The sequence below is a fragment of the Bufo gargarizans genome, chromosome 4 (assembly GCF_014858855.1).
Source record: "Bufo gargarizans isolate SCDJY-AF-19 chromosome 4, ASM1485885v1, whole genome shotgun sequence".
NCBI classification, from domain to species: domain Eukaryota; kingdom Metazoa; phylum Chordata; class Amphibia; order Anura; family Bufonidae; genus Bufo; species Bufo gargarizans.
In genome coordinates, this window is record NC_058083.1 from 525,382,252 (window position 1) to 525,400,398 (window position 18,147).

At 48.2% G+C, this 18,147-nt stretch overlaps 1 protein-coding gene across 1 annotated transcript; it reads left to right on the forward strand.

The window, feature by feature from the left end:
• Window positions 1–8,600: 8,600 nt before the first annotated feature.
• LOC122934223 (hemoglobin heart muscle subunit alpha-type-like) lies at window positions 8,601–11,063 on the forward strand. Its single transcript, XM_044289529.1, has 3 exons — window positions 8,601–8,695; window positions 10,418–10,622; window positions 10,901–11,063. Exons 1-3 carry the CDS (start codon window positions 8,601–8,603, stop codon window positions 11,009–11,011), a joined length of 411 nt encoding a protein of 136 aa, XP_044145464.1. The 3' UTR covers window positions 11,012–11,063.
• Window positions 11,064–18,147: the final 7,084 nt, after the last annotated feature.

Genomic DNA, 18,147 nt, shown 5'->3' on the forward strand with positions numbered 1-18,147 from the left:
GTACAGACATCACCATTAGGCTCCTTCTCCTTTTCACTCCGGTCCAATCCTGCACTGGTCACATGATGGTGACATCATCCAGGTCATCCTATCACAGCCTGTTTTGCTGATCACATGACCTGTGATGTCACCACAGGTCCTTCACATCTTCCCAGTGTAAGATTCAATTGTATTGCCGTTCTGTGTACGGCAATACAGTTGTATCTAGCAGGCAGGCAGGACATTCGGGGCATGGGACAAAACATCCGGGGCCCAGGCCCCGAATGTTTTAACCTAGCGACGCCCCTGACGAATGGTGAGGCCTGAACAAGTACAGGCGATAGTAGATTGGGTGGCTGACAGTGGATCCAGTTCCTTCACATTGTCTCCCACCCAGTCTCATGCTGAAAGACCACAGTTGGCACCTGCAGCCAATGTCCATCAGTCTTTCACCTCACCCCTTGCAAATCAGCCAAGCAGTCTGAGCCCCAAGTCATGCAGCAGTCTCTTCTGATGACTCTGTTAGCAGTGTTTCCCAGGGCCATCCACCTAGCCCTGCCCCAGAAGTGGAAGAGATTGAGTGCACCGATGCCCAACCACTTATCTTTAAAGATGAGTACATGGGAGGACCATCGCAGCACGTCTCGGATGATGATGAAACACAGGTGCCAACTGCTGGGGCTTTCGAAAGTGTGCAGACGACAAGGAAGGCAGGGGTGAAGACTGGGTGGAAGATGATGTGGAGGACGATGAGGTCCTCGACCCCACATGGAATTAAGGTCATGCGAGTGACCTATGTAGTTCGGAGGAAGAGGCGGTGGTCGCACAGAGCCACCAGCACAGCAGAAGAGGGAGCAGGGTGAAAAAGCGGAGCGGCCGTACTCTAGACAGTACGCCTGCTACTGCCCACCGCAGCAAGGGACCGAGCACACCAAAGCCAGCTCCAAGGAGCTCCCTGGCGTGGCAGTTCTTCAGACATTGTGCTGACGACAAGACACGAGTGGTTTGCACACTGTTCAATCAGAGCCTGAAGCGAGGCATAAATGTACTCAACCTGAGAACAACCTGCATGACCAGGCATTTAAGTGCAAAGCACGAGCTGCAGTGGAGTAGACACCTCAAAAACCAAGAAAGGTCTCTGGCTCCTCCTCATTCCTCTTCTGCTGTAGTCTCAGCCTCTTCATCCACCTCTGGAGTGACAGTGCCACCTGCCACCCCGCAGAGGATCTGCCAGCAACACCACCACCTGTGTCACCAAGCATCTCCACAATGTCCCACGGAAGCGTTCAGCTCTCCATCTCCCAAACACTGGAGAGGAAGAGGAAGTACCCCCCTACCCACCCGCGATCCCTATCCCTGAATGCCAGCATTTCTAAATTACTGGCCTTTGAAATGCTGTCATTGCGTCTGGTGGAGACGGATAGTTTTAAAGGCCTTATGGCGGTGGCTGTCCCACAGTACGTCGTGCCCAGCCGCCACTACTTTTCAAGGCGAGCCACCCCTTCCCTGCACAACTAAGTAGGGGACAAAATCAGTTGTGCACTGCGCAACGCCATCTGTGGCAAGGTGCACCTGACTACGGATACGTGGACCAGTAAGCACGGTCAGGGCCGTTATATCTCCATAACAGCACACTGGGTAAATGCAGTGGCGGCTGGGCCTGAGGCGGATAGCAGTTTGGCGCATGTCCTTCCACCACCGAGGATTGCAGGGCACTTCTGTTTGCCTCCTGTTGCTTCCTCCTCCTACTCCGCTTCCTTATCCTCTACCAGTTCCTCATCCGGTCAGCGACAGACCTTCACCACCAACTGCAGCACAGCCAGGGGTAAACGACAGCAGGCAGTTTTAAAACTTATCTGTTTGGCGGACAAACCCCACACCGCGCAGGAGCTGTGGATGGGCCTTGAACAACAGACCGATGAGTGGTTTGTGCCAGTCAGCCTCAAGCCCGGCCTGGCGGTGTGCGATAATAGGGAAAAATCGTAGCAGCTCTGAGACTAGCCGGTTTGACGCACATCCCTTGCCTGGTGCATGTGCTGAATTTGGTGGTGCAGAGATTCCTTAAAAATTACCCCGATATGTCAGAGTTGCTGCATAAAGTGCGGGCCGTCTGTTCGCGCTTCCGGCGTTCACATCCTGCCGCTGCTTGCCTGTCAGCGCTGCAGCGTAACTTCGGCCTTCCCGCTCACCGCCTCATATGCGACGTGCCCACAAGGTGCAACTTTACCTTGCACATGCTGGCCAGACTGTGCGAGCAGCAGCAGGCCATAGTGGAGTTTCAGCTGCAGCACGGACGGGTGAGTCGCTCGGTGGAACAGCACCACTTCACCACCAATGACTGGGCCTCCATGCGAGATCTGTGTTCCTTGTTGCGCTGTTTCGAGTACTCCACCAACATGGCCAGTGCCGATAACGCCGTTCTCAGCGTTACTATCCCACTTCTATGTCTCCTTGAGAAAAACGCTCCTGGTGATGATGGAATAGTATGTGGCACAGGAGAAGGAGGAGGAGGAAGAGGGATCATTTCATAGGGTTTCCGGCCAGTCATTCCCAAGTGGCGCCGAGGGTGGGTTCCTGCACCCACAAAACCAAGGTACACAATTGTCCAGCCAGGGCACAGTTCTGGAGGATGAGGAGGTGGAGGATGAGGAGGAAGAGATGGAGGAGGAGGAACCATGTTCACAGCAGGGTGGCACCCTGACCAGCTCATGGCCATCACTGGAGCGTGGCTGGGGGGATACAGAGGACACAGACGATACACCTCCCACAGAGGACAGCTTTTCGTTGCCTCTGGGCAGCCTGGCACACATGAGCGATTACATGCTGCAGTGTCTCCACAACGACCGCCGAGTTGCCCACATTCTAACTTGTGCTGATTACTGGGTGGCCACGCTGCAGGATCCCCATTACAAGGACAACGTACCGTCCTTAATTCCCTCACTGGAGCGTGATCGTAAGATGCGCGAGTACAAGCGCACCCTGGTAAACGCGCTGCTGGTGGCATTCCCACCTGACAGCGGGGGCACAGTGGAAGCACAAGGAGAAGGCAGAGGAGGAGGAAGAGGTCGCCAACGCAGCTGGGGCACCGCCAGCACCTCAGAAGGCAGGGTTAGCATGGCAGAGATGTGGAAAAGCTTTGTCAGCACGCCACAACAACCAGCACCACCAGCTGATATGGAACGTCTTAGAAGGAGGCAGCATTTCACCAACATGGTGGAGCAGTATGTGTGCACACGCCTACACGTACTGAATGACGGGTCTGCCCCCTTCAACTTCTGGGTCTCCAAATTGGGCACATGGCCTGAGCTTGCCCTTTACGCCTTGGAGGTGCTGGCCTGCCCTGCAGCCAGTGTATTATCTGAACCTGTGTTTAGCACGGCAGGGGGCGTCATCACAGACAAGGGCAGCCGCCTGTCCACAGCCAACGTGGACGAGCTCACGTTCATTAAAATAAGCCAGGCATGGATCCCCCAGGACTTGTCCGTACCTTGGGCAGGATAGACATGTATACCGGCCTTAACCAGCCATTGTTATACTGCAGCGCAATTGCTCATTCTTGTATTTTGGATATTTCACACTCTTTTAGAGTGTACCCTAATTTAAAAAAATGAAATTAAAACCAAAAACCTGTGTTGGCTACCTCGTCCTCCTAGATCAAGATTTCTTTTTTACCTATTTTATGTTATTTAAAGTAATTTCCCTATCCACATTTGTTTGCAGAGCACTTGTCATGCTCTTAACCACATTGTGATGCAGCCCTCTAGCCCTTTCCATTACATTTTTACAGCAATTTTAGTGCTCAAAAGTTCGGGTCCCCATTGACTTTTTCCTCAAGTTAGGCCAAACCCATTGAACCCGAACATCCAGGTGTCCGCTCAACTCTATACACCACCAATCACCATCCTTAGATCCTGAGAGGTGGCGATGACATCACCTCTCAGGATCGCATCCTATTGGCTGGACGGGCAGGAGGGGGTTAACTTCCCCCAGCTCTGCTCTCCTCCTCTACACTGCTTCCGTGGAGCCAGGAGAGAGGAGCCCGTCCGTCCACCTCTGAGCCCAGCACCCCCACGTGAGCCACCATAGTGCCATCTGGCACTCAAAAGTTATTAGGGACAGGTTTAGGGAAAGGTTAGATTAGGCAGGGAGACTGAGGGATAGTTTAGGGAAAAAAAAGTCTGGGCTCCACAGCACACTCAGCTGTGCGACCCTAGACCCCCCCCAGGGGTGCTGCAGCTTGCACCCCTCCCCCACACATTTTTTGGGGCGCAAGCGCTTTTTTTTGTGTGCGCCTGCGCTGACTGTGGCCGGCACTCTTAGCGTCCGGCCACTGTTAGCGCATCTCCCACCGCACCGCTGATCAGCTTCGGACCGCTGATCAGCGAATTTGAATCTTTATTTTTTTTTGGGGGGGGGCTTTAATTTTTTTTTTATTTACTTTCGTTTTTTTTTCCTGTTAGGTTTAGGGTAGGTTATGGTAGGGTATAAGTGAACGTGAACACCTGTCCCCCCCCCACACACACTAAATAAAGTTTTACACACACGCACACACACACTACCCTTTGGCCCACCAGACGTTCTCGGCCGAAGAGGCATACGCCCTGCTTGTCTCCGACTCCGAGAGCCCCAGTGAGGACGAGGATGACCCCACTTTCCTCTTGTCATCCGCATCCCCCTCATCATCTAGCAATGATGATGAGCCCCCAAGGCGGCAGAGATGCCGCCAGGCGGAGCCAGGGGACCCCCATATGTGGTCGTAAAATGCTGTATGGCCAAACGGCAGGGCGTACAAGGAAAAGGGCGCCATATGGTTTTTGGAAGGCAGATTTTGCTGGACTGGTTTTTTGACACCATGTCCCATTTTAAGCCCCCCTGATGCACCCGTAGAGTAGAAACTCCATAAAAGTGGTCCCATCTAAGAAACTACACCCCTCAAGGTATTCAAAACTGATTTTACAAACTTTGCTAACCCTTTAAGTTTTCCACAAAAGTTATTGGTAAATGGAGATGAAATTTCAGAATTTCTATTTTTTGTAACCTTGCCTCACAAAAATGTAATATAGACAGGCTCGGACTGGCCCACAGGGGTACAGGGGAATACCCCGGTGGGCCCCTGAGCAAAGTGGGCCCCTAGTCTCCCACCCTCTGCACAATTGGCACATAACACATTAGACTTAGGATCCATTTTTTTGCGGACAGTTCAGCATGTCCTCAAAAAAACGGATTGCATTCAGGTTTTTTTTTGCTGATAGATAGACTTTAATAGGGCCATGATCCTTATTTTTTGCTGAGCCGTGCAATGGAAGAAAAGGGCCCCATATAAGTGAATGGGACTGCAAAAAAACAGATCCGCATTTTTGCGGACAGCATATGGCCATCTGAATGAGCACTTACTGCACTACATACATACATACATGTACAGCACCTCAACCAGCCTATGTTCATATAAAAAACTTGTTAGATTATTTATTATATTTGAATGTATCTGTATGATGGGCCCCCAAAATAAATTTTACTGGTTGGCCCTAGGTACGCCAGTCCGACACTGAATATGGAGCAACCAAAAATCATATGTACCCTAAAAATAGTCCCAAAAAAACTGCCACCCTATCCCGTAGTTCCCAAAATGGGGTCACTTTTTTGGAGTTTCTACTCTAGGGGTGCATCAGAGGGGCTTCAAATGGGACATGGTGTAAATAAACCAGTCCAGCAAAATCTGCCTTCCAAAAACCGTATGGCATTCCTTTCCTTCTGCGCCCTGCAGTGTGCCCGTACAGTAGTTTATGACCACATATGGGGTGTCTCTATAAGGCCTCATGCACATGACCGTTTTGTGCATCCGTGGCCGTCGTGCCGTTTTCCGTTTTTTTTCACTGACCCATTGACTTTCAATGGGTCCGTGGAAAAATCGGAAAATGCATCGTTTGGCAGCCGCATCCGTGATCCGTTTTTCCCAGCCGTGAAAAAAATATGACCTGTCCTATTTTTTTCACGGCCAACGATTCACGGACCCATTCAAGTCAATGCTTCTCCGTATTAATTTCACACACATGACCCCGCCATTAGAGTCTCTCCCGCATGGCTCCGCCATTAGAGTCTCTCACGCATGGCTTCTCCGTATTATTTTTTACACATATGGCTCCGCCATTACAGTCTCTCACGCATGGCTCCGCCATTACAGTCTCCCACGCATGGCTTCTCCGTGTCAATTTTACACATATGGCTCCGCCATTAAAGTCTCTCATGCATGGCTCCACCATTAGAGTCTCTCACGCATGGCTTCTCCGTGTCAATTTTCACACATATGGCTCCGCCATTAGAGTCTCTCACGCATGGCTCCGCCATTAGAGTCTCTCACGTATCGCTTCCCCATTTAAATTCCACACACATAACTCCGCCAGTCGAGGCCGGCTGCGTGGTCTTACAACCAGCAGGTTCCATGTCTTTTCTGCCTTCAGACCCGCTCGCATGGCTCGGTCATCTGTGGCTTGCAATACAATTATCTTGTGGTGACTCGCACGCGTGGCTTGTGCCATTAGAGTCTCTCTCACGTCATCATTTTCTCTGACTTTTAATTTTAGGTTGTCAGATTCCTCCTGGAACATAACATCACGCCCACTTTTTCATGTCTTCTCTTCTGGGGTTTGCTTCTTTTTGCCATCATACTCTATCTCACTGGCATTCTACACCACATGCTAATCTTACACCCTAATAACATCAGTTTCATGGCCTCTCACCAAATCAAAACCATACTCAGAGGTATTCAGAAAGCGGAACCCGCACGTCCAGCCCAGAGGCTACCCATTAACAATCATATTTTCAAGGCATTATCCGACTTACTAGACGCCAAGCCTTCTGAAGCAGATACCAACTCCATCCTCAAAACAGAAATTTACTTGGCCTTCTACGGTTTCCTGAGGCCCGGGGAATTCACCACGACCTCCACGACCCAAGCCACACCTTGTCTTCTTGTCTCCCACTTGGCAAAACACATGGATCATTACATCCTGACCTTACCTCACTCCAAGAGTAGTCAGCACTTACCTGTCAACATTTCATATTACCCCACGCACAACAGATGGTGTCCAGTCAGGGTTCTGGATGCTTACAGACAACGCCACAAGTTTCTACCCTCTCAACCGCTACTTCAACTACATGGTTCGGTACTCACCGCCACCACCTTCATGACCCATGTCAGGTCATCCCTCACACAACTGGGCCTCAACGCAGCCAACTACTCAGGGCACTCCTTTCGCATTGGAGCCGCGTCCACGGCCTCCAGTGCCAACGTCCCTACTCATGTCATCGGGAATTGGGGCACTGGAAGTCATCCGCTTACTCGCGATACATTCCCAATCCAACACAAGAGTTAAGAGATGCTTTCCAAAACATGTCGGGTTGAGCTATTCATGTATATTTGACTACAATAAACTGGTTATTTTATTTTTGCCCTCTTCTTTCTCAGGCCTACCTCATCCTCGGTTTTGGCACACCACAACCGACTACGCTTATTCCCTGATTTCCTAGGGTTCTTCACTGTACTACCGTAAGCGCCTCACACAAGTGTGAAGGCATTTTGCCTGGATTTGTGGGAGGGGCTGAGGTCCGCCTCCAGCCTATTTAGGGCACCCCCTTTACCTGGCTCCTGCACCGTCCGAGGTCTGAGCTTTGACCCTCCCACCACTCCACTCATTTACAACTCATTTATTCCATATCTCTTTCCTTGGGTGGGCCCTCTTCTTTCTCAAGCCTACCTCATCCTCGGTTTCGGCACACCACAACCGACTACGCTTATTCCCTGATTTCCTAGGGTTCTTCACTGTACTACCGTAAGCGCCTTACACAAATAAATGTAAATCATTATGCTTTTTTTTGAGGGGGTCCACAGAAATATCTGCATGTGAGATGAGAAGAGTTTATGGCAGATTTGTCTGTGGGGTAAATTCCACCATGTGTTACTCCACCACGAGGTTTCCTCCTCGCACACATTTGCTCTGACAATGGTTCCTCCCACTAAAAATATGCCAGAAAATTATTATTTTTGCATATTATAATAGCTTTTTATGTCAAAGAAGCTGTGAAAAATAAAAGGTGGAATCTGATTGGTCGCTATGGACAACTAAGCCAGTTTCCCTTTACCCCAGTTTTGATCAATCTCCCCCTGTTGTGTTTTACAAAATGCAAGAGGAATTTTAAAAATCCAAACTAAGAAAAAATACGCCAGGAGCAAAAACACTCTCTTTATTGCCCTGAGTTTCATCTTTTGCATAGACTTTCCGCTGAGTTCTGTTGCTGGTGGTTTTCAATTTACAGCCGAACTTTTAAAACCAATGTTTGAATCAACATTGAAATCAATGAAAAAAGTGTCTTTGGTTCTGAGTTCCAGTGAAAACCTGTAACATAATGTTGTTGTGTGAACATTCCCCTAATCTACAAGAGCCGCCAGCTGATTGTGTCTGCACTCCAGTCCAGGAGTTGTCAGCCAGGCCAGGTTGTCGGGCTCTCCTGTAGGGCCCCAGGTGTGCTGGATCAGCAGCCATTCCTCCCTATATAAAGGTGATGATGGAGTCTGGGGCCCCTCAGAGCAGATTGGCCCTTGTGCTGGAGCTTCACATCCCAGGATGGCGCTATCAGATGCTGAGAAGGCGGCTTTGGAGCCCTTGTTTGTGAAGATTGATGCTGACGCTGAGAAGATTGGAGGTGAAGCCATGGAGAGGTGAGCGGCAGAGCCAGATAGTCACTGCTACAAGGGGCTGGGAAGGAGGAGCTGATACATTGTTACACCTGGAGCTCCGCCCCCTGCACTGCATGCAACAATGTATCAGGTTTGTTTGGAATCTTCCTTTAAACATGAAAAACTGTAATCCAGGAATGGGGCTGAGCATGCATGTTTATCTCAGTGGGGGAGGGGAATGTGCTGCTAGGAATAATACTACATGCCCATAGAAGTGTAAGAGTAATATTTTTTTTGAGGGTGGTAAAAGCGCTATACTTTGCATATAATCACACCCTGTATAACTAGTGACTGTCTGTAATTAACCTGAGTTTAAAGTGTTAATTACAGGGGGTTGTATAGGATTTAAAAAATCTATCTGTCAGTGCTACACCTGTCCTCAGACTAATATCAGTTCAGCCTCATTCACTTCAATGGAACTGAAGCACAATACAATCAGACAGGTGAAGAGCTGCTATCACATGAAGGTAGCGATGTCTTCCTAAAGCCTCATTCACACGTTCATGAGAAGGTGGTCAGTGACTCATCCATGTTGGGTCCATGTTTCCATCTTTGTCTATGTGCCATCCGTGTTTCACTGACCCTGCACAGCTGAGAAATAATTTTCATAGTATCTCTTCCTAATGATCCGTGGCATCTGTGTTTCCCCCATGGATTTCATGGACCCTTAGGCCCCTTTCACACGGGCGAGTATTCCGCGCAGATGTGATGCGTGAGGTGAACGCATTGCACCTGCACTGAATCCGGGCCCATTCATTTCTATGGGGCTGTTCACATGAGCTGTGATTTTCACGCATCACTTATGCATTGCGTGAAAATCGCAGCATGTTCTATATTCTGCGTTTTTTTTAACGTAACGCAGGCCCTATAGAACTGAATGGGGTTGCGTGAAAATCGCAAGCAAATGCGGATGCGGTGCGATTTTCACGCATGGGTTCTAGGTGACAGTCTATTCACTGTATTATTTCCCTTATTTTCCCTTATAACCATGTTATAACATTCTGAATGCATAGTATAATGGTGCTGGAGGGGTTAAAAAAAAGTTAACTCCTTCTCTTGATCGTGTAGTTCCCGGTCTCTTTACTACTTTAAGAGCTGTGGGCTAAAGGACCTGTGCTGACGTCAGATCACATGCTCAATCACCACGGTGATGGTATTTATTTTTTAACCCCTCCAGCACTATTATACTATGCATTCTGTATTCAGAATGTTATTTTCCCTTATAACCATGTTATAAGGGAAAATAATAACATCTTCAGAACATCAGCCGAACTTCTGTGCAGAAGTTCGGGTTTGGGTACCAAACATGCATGATTTTTCTCACGCGAGTGCAAAACGCATTACAATGTTTTGCACTCGCGTGGAAAAATCTTGCGTGTTCCCGTAACGCACCCGCCTCTTATCCGGGCCAAAAATATGACGCCTGTGTGAAAGAGGCCTTAGACTATAATTGGGGTGATGGATCTGTGAACACGGACAAAATGGAGAATGCATCAACACAGACATGGTAAAACGCTGACTAACGTGTGCTGTCCGTGGAGTACACGGACATGTGAAAGAGGCTTAATACTGAGATATAATATATTCAATCACACTGCCTCGTGAACCCCCCCCCCCCCCCAGTGTCTGGCTATCTTGGATTTCCTTGGTACATGGGGTAAGGACACTGTTCTCCTACAACCCTGAATGTTTCTCTTTCCTCAGTCTCTTCCAGCACCATCCAGACACCAAGTCCCACTTCACTCACATGGACGTGACCCCCGGCAGTCAGGATCTGAAGACACATGGAGGAAAGATAATCCACGCCATTAATGATGCCCTTAACCACTATGGAAAACTGCAGGAGAACTTGGCCACACTGCGGGAGCTGCACACCAACAAGCTGAAGCTCAGTGTGGACACCATCAAGGTGAGGAGCAGATCTGTCCAGTGCGGATCAGAAAGTCTGCTGAAAAATGGTGCCACTCTTGACCATGGCTGTATCTGGTATTGCAGTTCCTCCACAATCACTGTCAATGGTGTTGCACTACAGAACCCATGGACGAGTGGTGCCATTTCTGGGCAAAATGACATCTAGGTAATATCAATAACAAATCTTCAATCTCCACATCTGATCTGCAATTATACGGCTGTGTGCATGAGCACTTATAAGAGTTGTGTGCAGTGACTCCCATCATCCATCCCCAGCTGCTGTGTGGTTGTCTCCTGGAGGTCATCGTCAAGCATTTCCCAGATGTGGACAAGTCGGCCTGTGACAAGTTCCTCAATGAGGTTGCTGTTGCCCTGATTTCCAGCTGACCGGGAGGATTCTTCTCAGATCTATGCCTGTGTCTCCTGTAACAAGCGTCTGTCCTCCATGATACTGATGACTGCTCCATGACCCGGGATCTCTTCTCCTGATCGCTGTAATAAATATTATATACTTGTACATCCCGTCTCCTGGTATTTTTAGTCTGAGCTTCTGTAACTGTATTTGGTTACTAATGGTGTCTACGTCACAGAATCCAATAGACCAGGCATGCTCAACCTGTGGCCTTCCAGCTGTTGTATAACTACAACTCCCACCATGCCCTTCTGTAGTCTGTTCAGGCATGCTGGGAGTTGTAGTTTTGCAACAGCTGGAGGGTTACAGGTTGAACATGCTTGCAATAGACTATGGAGCCGGGGAGGTCATAACTGGGGTTGTCTGGTCTTGTATATCATTAATTCTCCATTCTTCTTCATCTATTTGGCCAGTATCAGATCTTTTTGGGTTTCCCTGTCTACCTCCTTACAGTGCAGCACCATAGGTTGTGTCTGAATGTTACTTAGAACCTACAGGAGGTTGGGGCCTCCAATCCAGTTCAAAGGCTTTCTGGATGTCCTGTGGGGGCACTTCATAAAAATGATTTGTAAGCCTGATTTGCAGTACAAATTCTTAATGTTTTGATGTATTACAGCCCACATAGTTTTGTATGGCTATGTCAGGGTTAACAGTCCTGACTCTGCACCATAGGAGGTTGGGAGTTAGACCTAGGTCTGTTCCTAGTCTTAGTGTCTCTATTGTTAGCTGAGGGAGTACATGTGCTCACATCTCAAGCCAAGTCCTCAGTGTCAGATTGGCCCACCAGAGGATCCTCCTGTGTGCCCAGGCTCTTATGCAATAATGGGCCTCAAAGGTCCAGGATTAAAAGGCCCATTTGGATATAATACCCTTCCCACTAGGGTCTATATATTTAGGTTTTTAATAAGATACATAATTGACTTGGACCCAGAGAATAACCTCATTTGGTGGGCTAAGGAACCCCACTCCAACATCAGTAGGGGTTCTCTGAGATACTGGTATCAATAAAGCCATCTCTACTTCAGTGCTCCAGAGAGCAAGAGCTAGAAGGTCCAAAACTTGCATGGCTGAGCACTGGAGTCAGTAAGCTATTCACTGTTTAAAGGTTTATTCCAGAAAGAGAAAGCTATTCCGTATCCACAGGATAGAGGGAAATGAATGTTTGTGAGGGTTCTACTACTGGGACCCCAACTGGTCATGAGACTGGGGACTCCATACTCTGTTGAGCCGCCTGAAAAGGATGGAGCAGCTGGTTGGAAATGTATAACAGTGCTCCTTTCTTTCTTTATATGGGAACACTGGATATAGCAGAGTAGTCCTGTAGATAAGACATTTCTGTAACTGGAATACTCCTTTAAGGCTGATAAATACTTTACTGCAGTGAGGGGGACATAGCTGGTACCCCCTTTACACTTGGACATGCTCCTGGCCAGCTGTATCTTAATACGGCCCCTTCTTAGCTGGGAATTACAGCCATGTTTGCGAGAGTCTTATTTCCAGCCGTAGATTCTGCAGAGACACTTTGGAAAGATGGAGAGGAGTACTACTACCTCCTTCATTGCTGACATCCATACATTTCTACTGGGGAAGATTTGTACTGTAAATTGTTTGGAACTGCGTTTTGATACCGTACTTCAGCTCCCATTCGGCACCTTTTGCGGAGGTGTAGCTAGGCTTTACAGCATCGGGGGCAAGCATTGTTTTTAAATACGAATACCGTAGAAATTCACTAACGTCTCACGCGACTTTGTGAGAAAGTTTGGCCCCGTGGAGCCCATACATTTGATTGATCTCTGATCTCTGATCTGAAGGTTGATTCGCTAAACCTAATGTAAAACAGAGTGATGTGGGATATTTCCCCTTAGTGCTACCATACAGTACTAATGCCCACATTGTGGCCCTCACAGTATTATTTCTTCCATGTGGCCCCTTCACAGTAATTATGTATTTTTGCATTTACAAAAATATATTTTAACCCCAGTTTTGCAGTGTACCGCTGCCTAGTTGTGGGACCCTGCACATCTACCATCAGACAGGAGCCTCCACATCAGGGTGCGCCCTCCTGTCACTGCCCGGCCCCAGGGAGCATCAGTGTGAGGACTGCCAATGATTTGTGTGAAGAACTGTTGCAGCCAGCACCACAACCACTCCCATTCTCCACTCCTCCTACCCAGTTTTTTTTGACTATTTTTTAATAAACTAGCTTTTTTATTTTTTGAAGAAATAAAACTCCAGCTCCACGCTGAAAGTCTGAGAATTATACAATGTTGGAAACCCAGGTATAATTTTTTTTATTTTTGTGCATTGTTTTTTCATGTCTATGGCAGTTATATTGTATCTTGCTGAAGCGCTGGTGTTTTTTCCATCACCTTTCCTACTGGAAATAATTTCAGAAAAAAACCTTCAAATGAGACCTGAATCTTTTATGCATCGGCTCCCCGCGCTGCAGTGCCAGGGACCTAATGCTGGCCGCAGCCCCATAGGCATTTCTAGCGCCTGCCGGCTGCATCTCATAGCGATATGCCTGTGTGATACAGGCAGGCTGGGGGTACTTTCACACTTGCGTTTTTCTTTTCCGGCACTGAGTTCCGGCGAAAAAACTGAAGACTTGCCTGAATGCCGGCATTTTTTTTTCCATAGGAATGTATTCGTGCCGGATCCAGCATTCAAAATACCGGAAAGCCGGATCCATCCTTCCGGTCTGCACATGCGCAGACTGAAAAAAAGTTGAAAAAAAATTAATGCCGGATGACACCGGAAAGACAGATCCGGTATTGCAATGCATTTTTCAGACTGATCAGGATCCCGATCAGTCTTACAAATGCCATTAGTTGTCTTACGTTTTGCCGGACCCTGCAGGCAGTTCCAGTGACTGAACTGCTTGCCGGATCACTCTGCCGCAAGTGTGAAAGTAGCCTTAAATGCTATACGATTCAAGGTCATGGCCAGATTAAGAGCATGATGGGCCTGGTGCTGAAGATTTTAATGGGCCTTTTTTTTTTATTGAAAATGAAAACGCAACGCATAGCAATCTTTTATAACACAGACAGTGCATCTGTCCTATGTTTTATGCATATGAAATCACCAGCATAGATGTTGATGTATCGATACCTTGCATATCTTTTATAGAATCTCTTCTTTAGCCTTTACTTAGCTTAAAAATAAAATAAAAATTGTGTGGCACAGTATAGAGGTATACTGTATATTGTGTGGCACAGTGTAGAGGTATACTGTATATTGTGTGGCACAGTGTAGAGGTATACTGTATATTGTGAGGCACAGTGTAGAGGTATACTGTATATTGTGGGGCACAGAGTAGAGGTATACTGTATATTGCGGGGCACAGAGTAGAGGTATACTGTATATTGCGGGGCACAGAGTAGAGGTATACTGTATATTGCGGGGCACAGAGTAGAGGTATACTGTATATTGCGGGGCACAGAGTAGAGGTATACTGTATATTGCGGGGCACAGAGTAGAGGTATACTGTATATTGCGGGGCACAGAGTAGAGGTATACTGTATATTGCGGGGCACAGTGTAGAGGTATACTGTACATTGCGGGGCACAGTGTAGAGGTATACTGTACATTGCGGGGCACAGTGTAGAGGTATACTGTACATTGCGGGGCACAGTGTAGAGGTATACTGTATATTGCGGGGCACAGTGTAGAGGTATACTGTATATTGCGGGGCACAGTGCAGAGGTATATTGTATATTGCGGGGCACAGTGTAGAGGTATATTGTATATTGCGGGGCACAGTGTAGCGGTATACTGTATATTGCGGGGCACAGTGTAGCGGTATACTGTATATTGCGTGGCACAGTGTAGAGGTATACTGTATATTGTGTGACTGTTTTATGTAAATTGCTGTAATTATTCATGTACACCAGTAGGTGGCGGCAATGTATAGGCAGTCTATAGAAGAGTTTAGTATATCTAGACCGGAATAGTCCATTCCAGTCTAGGCTCCCCTGTATGAGCAGAAGTGCAACGTTCCCATGTCCTGTATCATGAGGAGGAGTAGGAAGTCTAGTGAGTGTACCAGCCACCCCTGTTGGGGTAGGTTGTGTCGATAGGAGCTCCCAGAACAAGGGATCCCAACCCTGGATCCAACCTCGGCTGAGGCCCGGATCCATCTTCCCAGCCTGAGTCATCTACCTCAGCTGGTTGACCAGAGAAGCAGCCATCTCCAGCATCCAGGAAGAAGCATCCCCTGTGAGCCAAGCTGTGAGTACATTTCCTAAGTCCAGGAGAAGCCAAATTCCTCCTCAGCTAGTCAGGCCCACTACCAAGCAGACTACAGACAGAGCAGAAGACTAATACCTGCCAGATCTATAGGCGTATGTACTAGATGCAGAATAGATATAAATTCCTGCCACATATTGCCAAAACCTGCTGGGACCTAAAGACTGAAGCTGTAACTTGTACGGATTTAAAGCTGCCATTAAGTAAAGACGAGTTGGACGATATCTCCTGTCTGGATCTTAATTATTCCATCAAAACTCTAACAACACTCAATTTGTTGCATGTGAGCCAGGATACAGGAGTCCAGCCGTACCAAGGTAGTATACACCGTTGACACTGCATAGAGACATTATTCCCCCTCTGGCATTCCTCACTTGGTATATGAGCTATACTATCTTAAAGGGCCCTGCTATAGTACCTGCGCAAGCTGCAACTGGCGTCACAAACTTATACACATATAAAATTGACCCACTGCATAGCAACCCCACTGACCCAGTGTTCTGCTCATTGCAAGTGCCCCCAATAATGTGCCAGTAACAGGACAGCCCCCCATCATGTGCCAGTAACAAGAGCCCCCCCGTCATGTGCCAGTAACAAGAGCCCCCCCGTCATGTGCCAGTAACAAGAGCCCCCCCGTCATGTGCCAGTAACAAGAGCCCCCCCGTCATGTGCCAGTAACAAGAGCCCCCCCGTCATGTGCCAGTAACAAGAGCCCCCCCGTCATGTGCCAGTAACAAGAGCCCCCCCATCATGTGCCAGTAACAAGAGCCCCCCCATCATGTGCCAGTAACAAGAGCCCCCCCATCATGTGCCAGTAACAAGAGCCCCCCCCATCATGTGCCAGTAACAAGAGCCCCCCCCCATCATGTGCCAGTAACAAGAGCCCCCCCATCATGTGCCAGTAACAAGAGCCCCCCCATCATGTGCCAGTAACAAGAGCCCCCCCATCATGTGCCAGTAACAAGAGCCCCCCCATCATGTGCCAGTAACAAGAGCCCCCCCATCATGTGCCAGTAACAAGAGCCCCCCCCATCATGTGCCAGTAACAAGAGCCCCCCCCATCATGTGCCAGTAACAAGAGCCCCCCCCATCATGAGCCAGTAACAAGAGCCCCCCCATCATGTGCCAGTAACAAGAGCCCCCCCATCATGTGCCAGTAACAAGAGGCCCCCCATCATGTGCCAGTAACAAGAGCCCCCCCCTATGCCCCTTCATGTGCCAGTAACAGGACAGCCCCCATCATGTGCCAGTAACAAGAGCCCCCCCATCATGTTCCAGTAACAAGAGCCCCCCCCTATGCCCCATTATGTGCCAGTAACAAGAGGCCCCCCATCATGTGCCAGTAACAAGAGGGCCCCCCCATGCCCCATCATGTGTCAGTAAAAAGAGGCTCCCTGCCATCATGTGACAGTAAAAGACTTTTCCTAAAAGTATTGTAATAGATATATATAAAACAAAAAACACTTATACTTACCTCCATGTCAGCGATGCAATGCAGGCCTCTTCCGGCCTGTGTCCCACGCTGTACGGCTCAGGCGGTGTGATGACGTCATCGCGCCCTCTGCGCCGGCCTCTGATAGGCTGCCGGCCGCAGCCTATCAGAGACACAAAGAAGGGACACGCCTCTCCCTCCCCTCCCCTGCCCTGACACAGCACAGTCATCTGTATCGCTCTGGAAGCGCTCAATGAGCCACAATGGAAGCGCTCATCTCCCTGTGCCAGCACGCCGCCCCCTAATTTAGGTTTTCGACAGGGTCCAGGGCCGCGCCGCGCCGCCAGCTCGGGGGGGCAATTGCAGGCTGCTGCCTGCTGGGCCTATTTTCACGCAGGGGCCTGGAGCTGCAGCTCCATCCGCCCCTATGTTAATCCGGCCCTGTGCAAGGTGTATTGTACAACATTGAAGAAGGGATCAAACTCCCAAAAGTTGAAGTCCCATACTGGGAAATATATAAAAAGTGAAAAAAAATTGTTTCATATAAAAAGTTTAAAGAAAAATAAAAACATTCCCATCAGAAAGCCATTTTCAAGTAGAAATAAATAAATAAATATTAGGTATCGCCACGTTCATAACATCCAGCTCTATAAAAATATAACATGATCTACCCTGTCAGGTGAACTCTGTAAACAAAAAATACTAAAAATAGACATTTTTGGGGTCACAAAAAGCACAATATCAAGCAATCAAGAAGTCCTATCTACCCCAATGGTATCAATGAAAACATAAACTCATCTCGCAACAAACAAGCCCCCACACAAGGCGATCAGCAGAAAAAAAAATATATCGGCTGCAGGAGCTTTGGGAAAGCAGTTCGTAGAGCAGCCCACTCCTGGTATTAATAGGATTTTGTATCTTAGAGGGGGAGAATGGGTCCAAGACACCCCACTCCGAGACAGTAACCAAAACTTGAATCTAAAGGTAGCATTACTGAATAAACAGTCATGGCCAACTGCCAGAGCCGTGCATACTGCCGGAACCAAGAAAGAGAAATATCAAGCACCGTTCTGTTACTGCAAATCTATTTCAAGTAAAAAAAAGTTAAACTTCACAAAGTCTGGACTTCATTTTGTTCCTTGCTCCAACTCAAACTCTTCACTGGAGACTGACCCCCAGGAAGCGTCAGCCTGAAAGTAGGAGCACCGTGACACAAACATTAGGCCACAGTATATCCCTCGCATCCTACACATCGTGACTACTCCCCCGGGTGGACAGCACGCTGTCTACACACCACAGATAAATCAATCCCTGAATTATTGCAGATTTCATCTTTTGGGTTTATTAGTTTTTTTTGAGGGGGTGAAATTCACTGAAACATCTGCATGTGAGATGAGCAGAATTTATGGCAGATTTGTCTGTGGGGTAAAT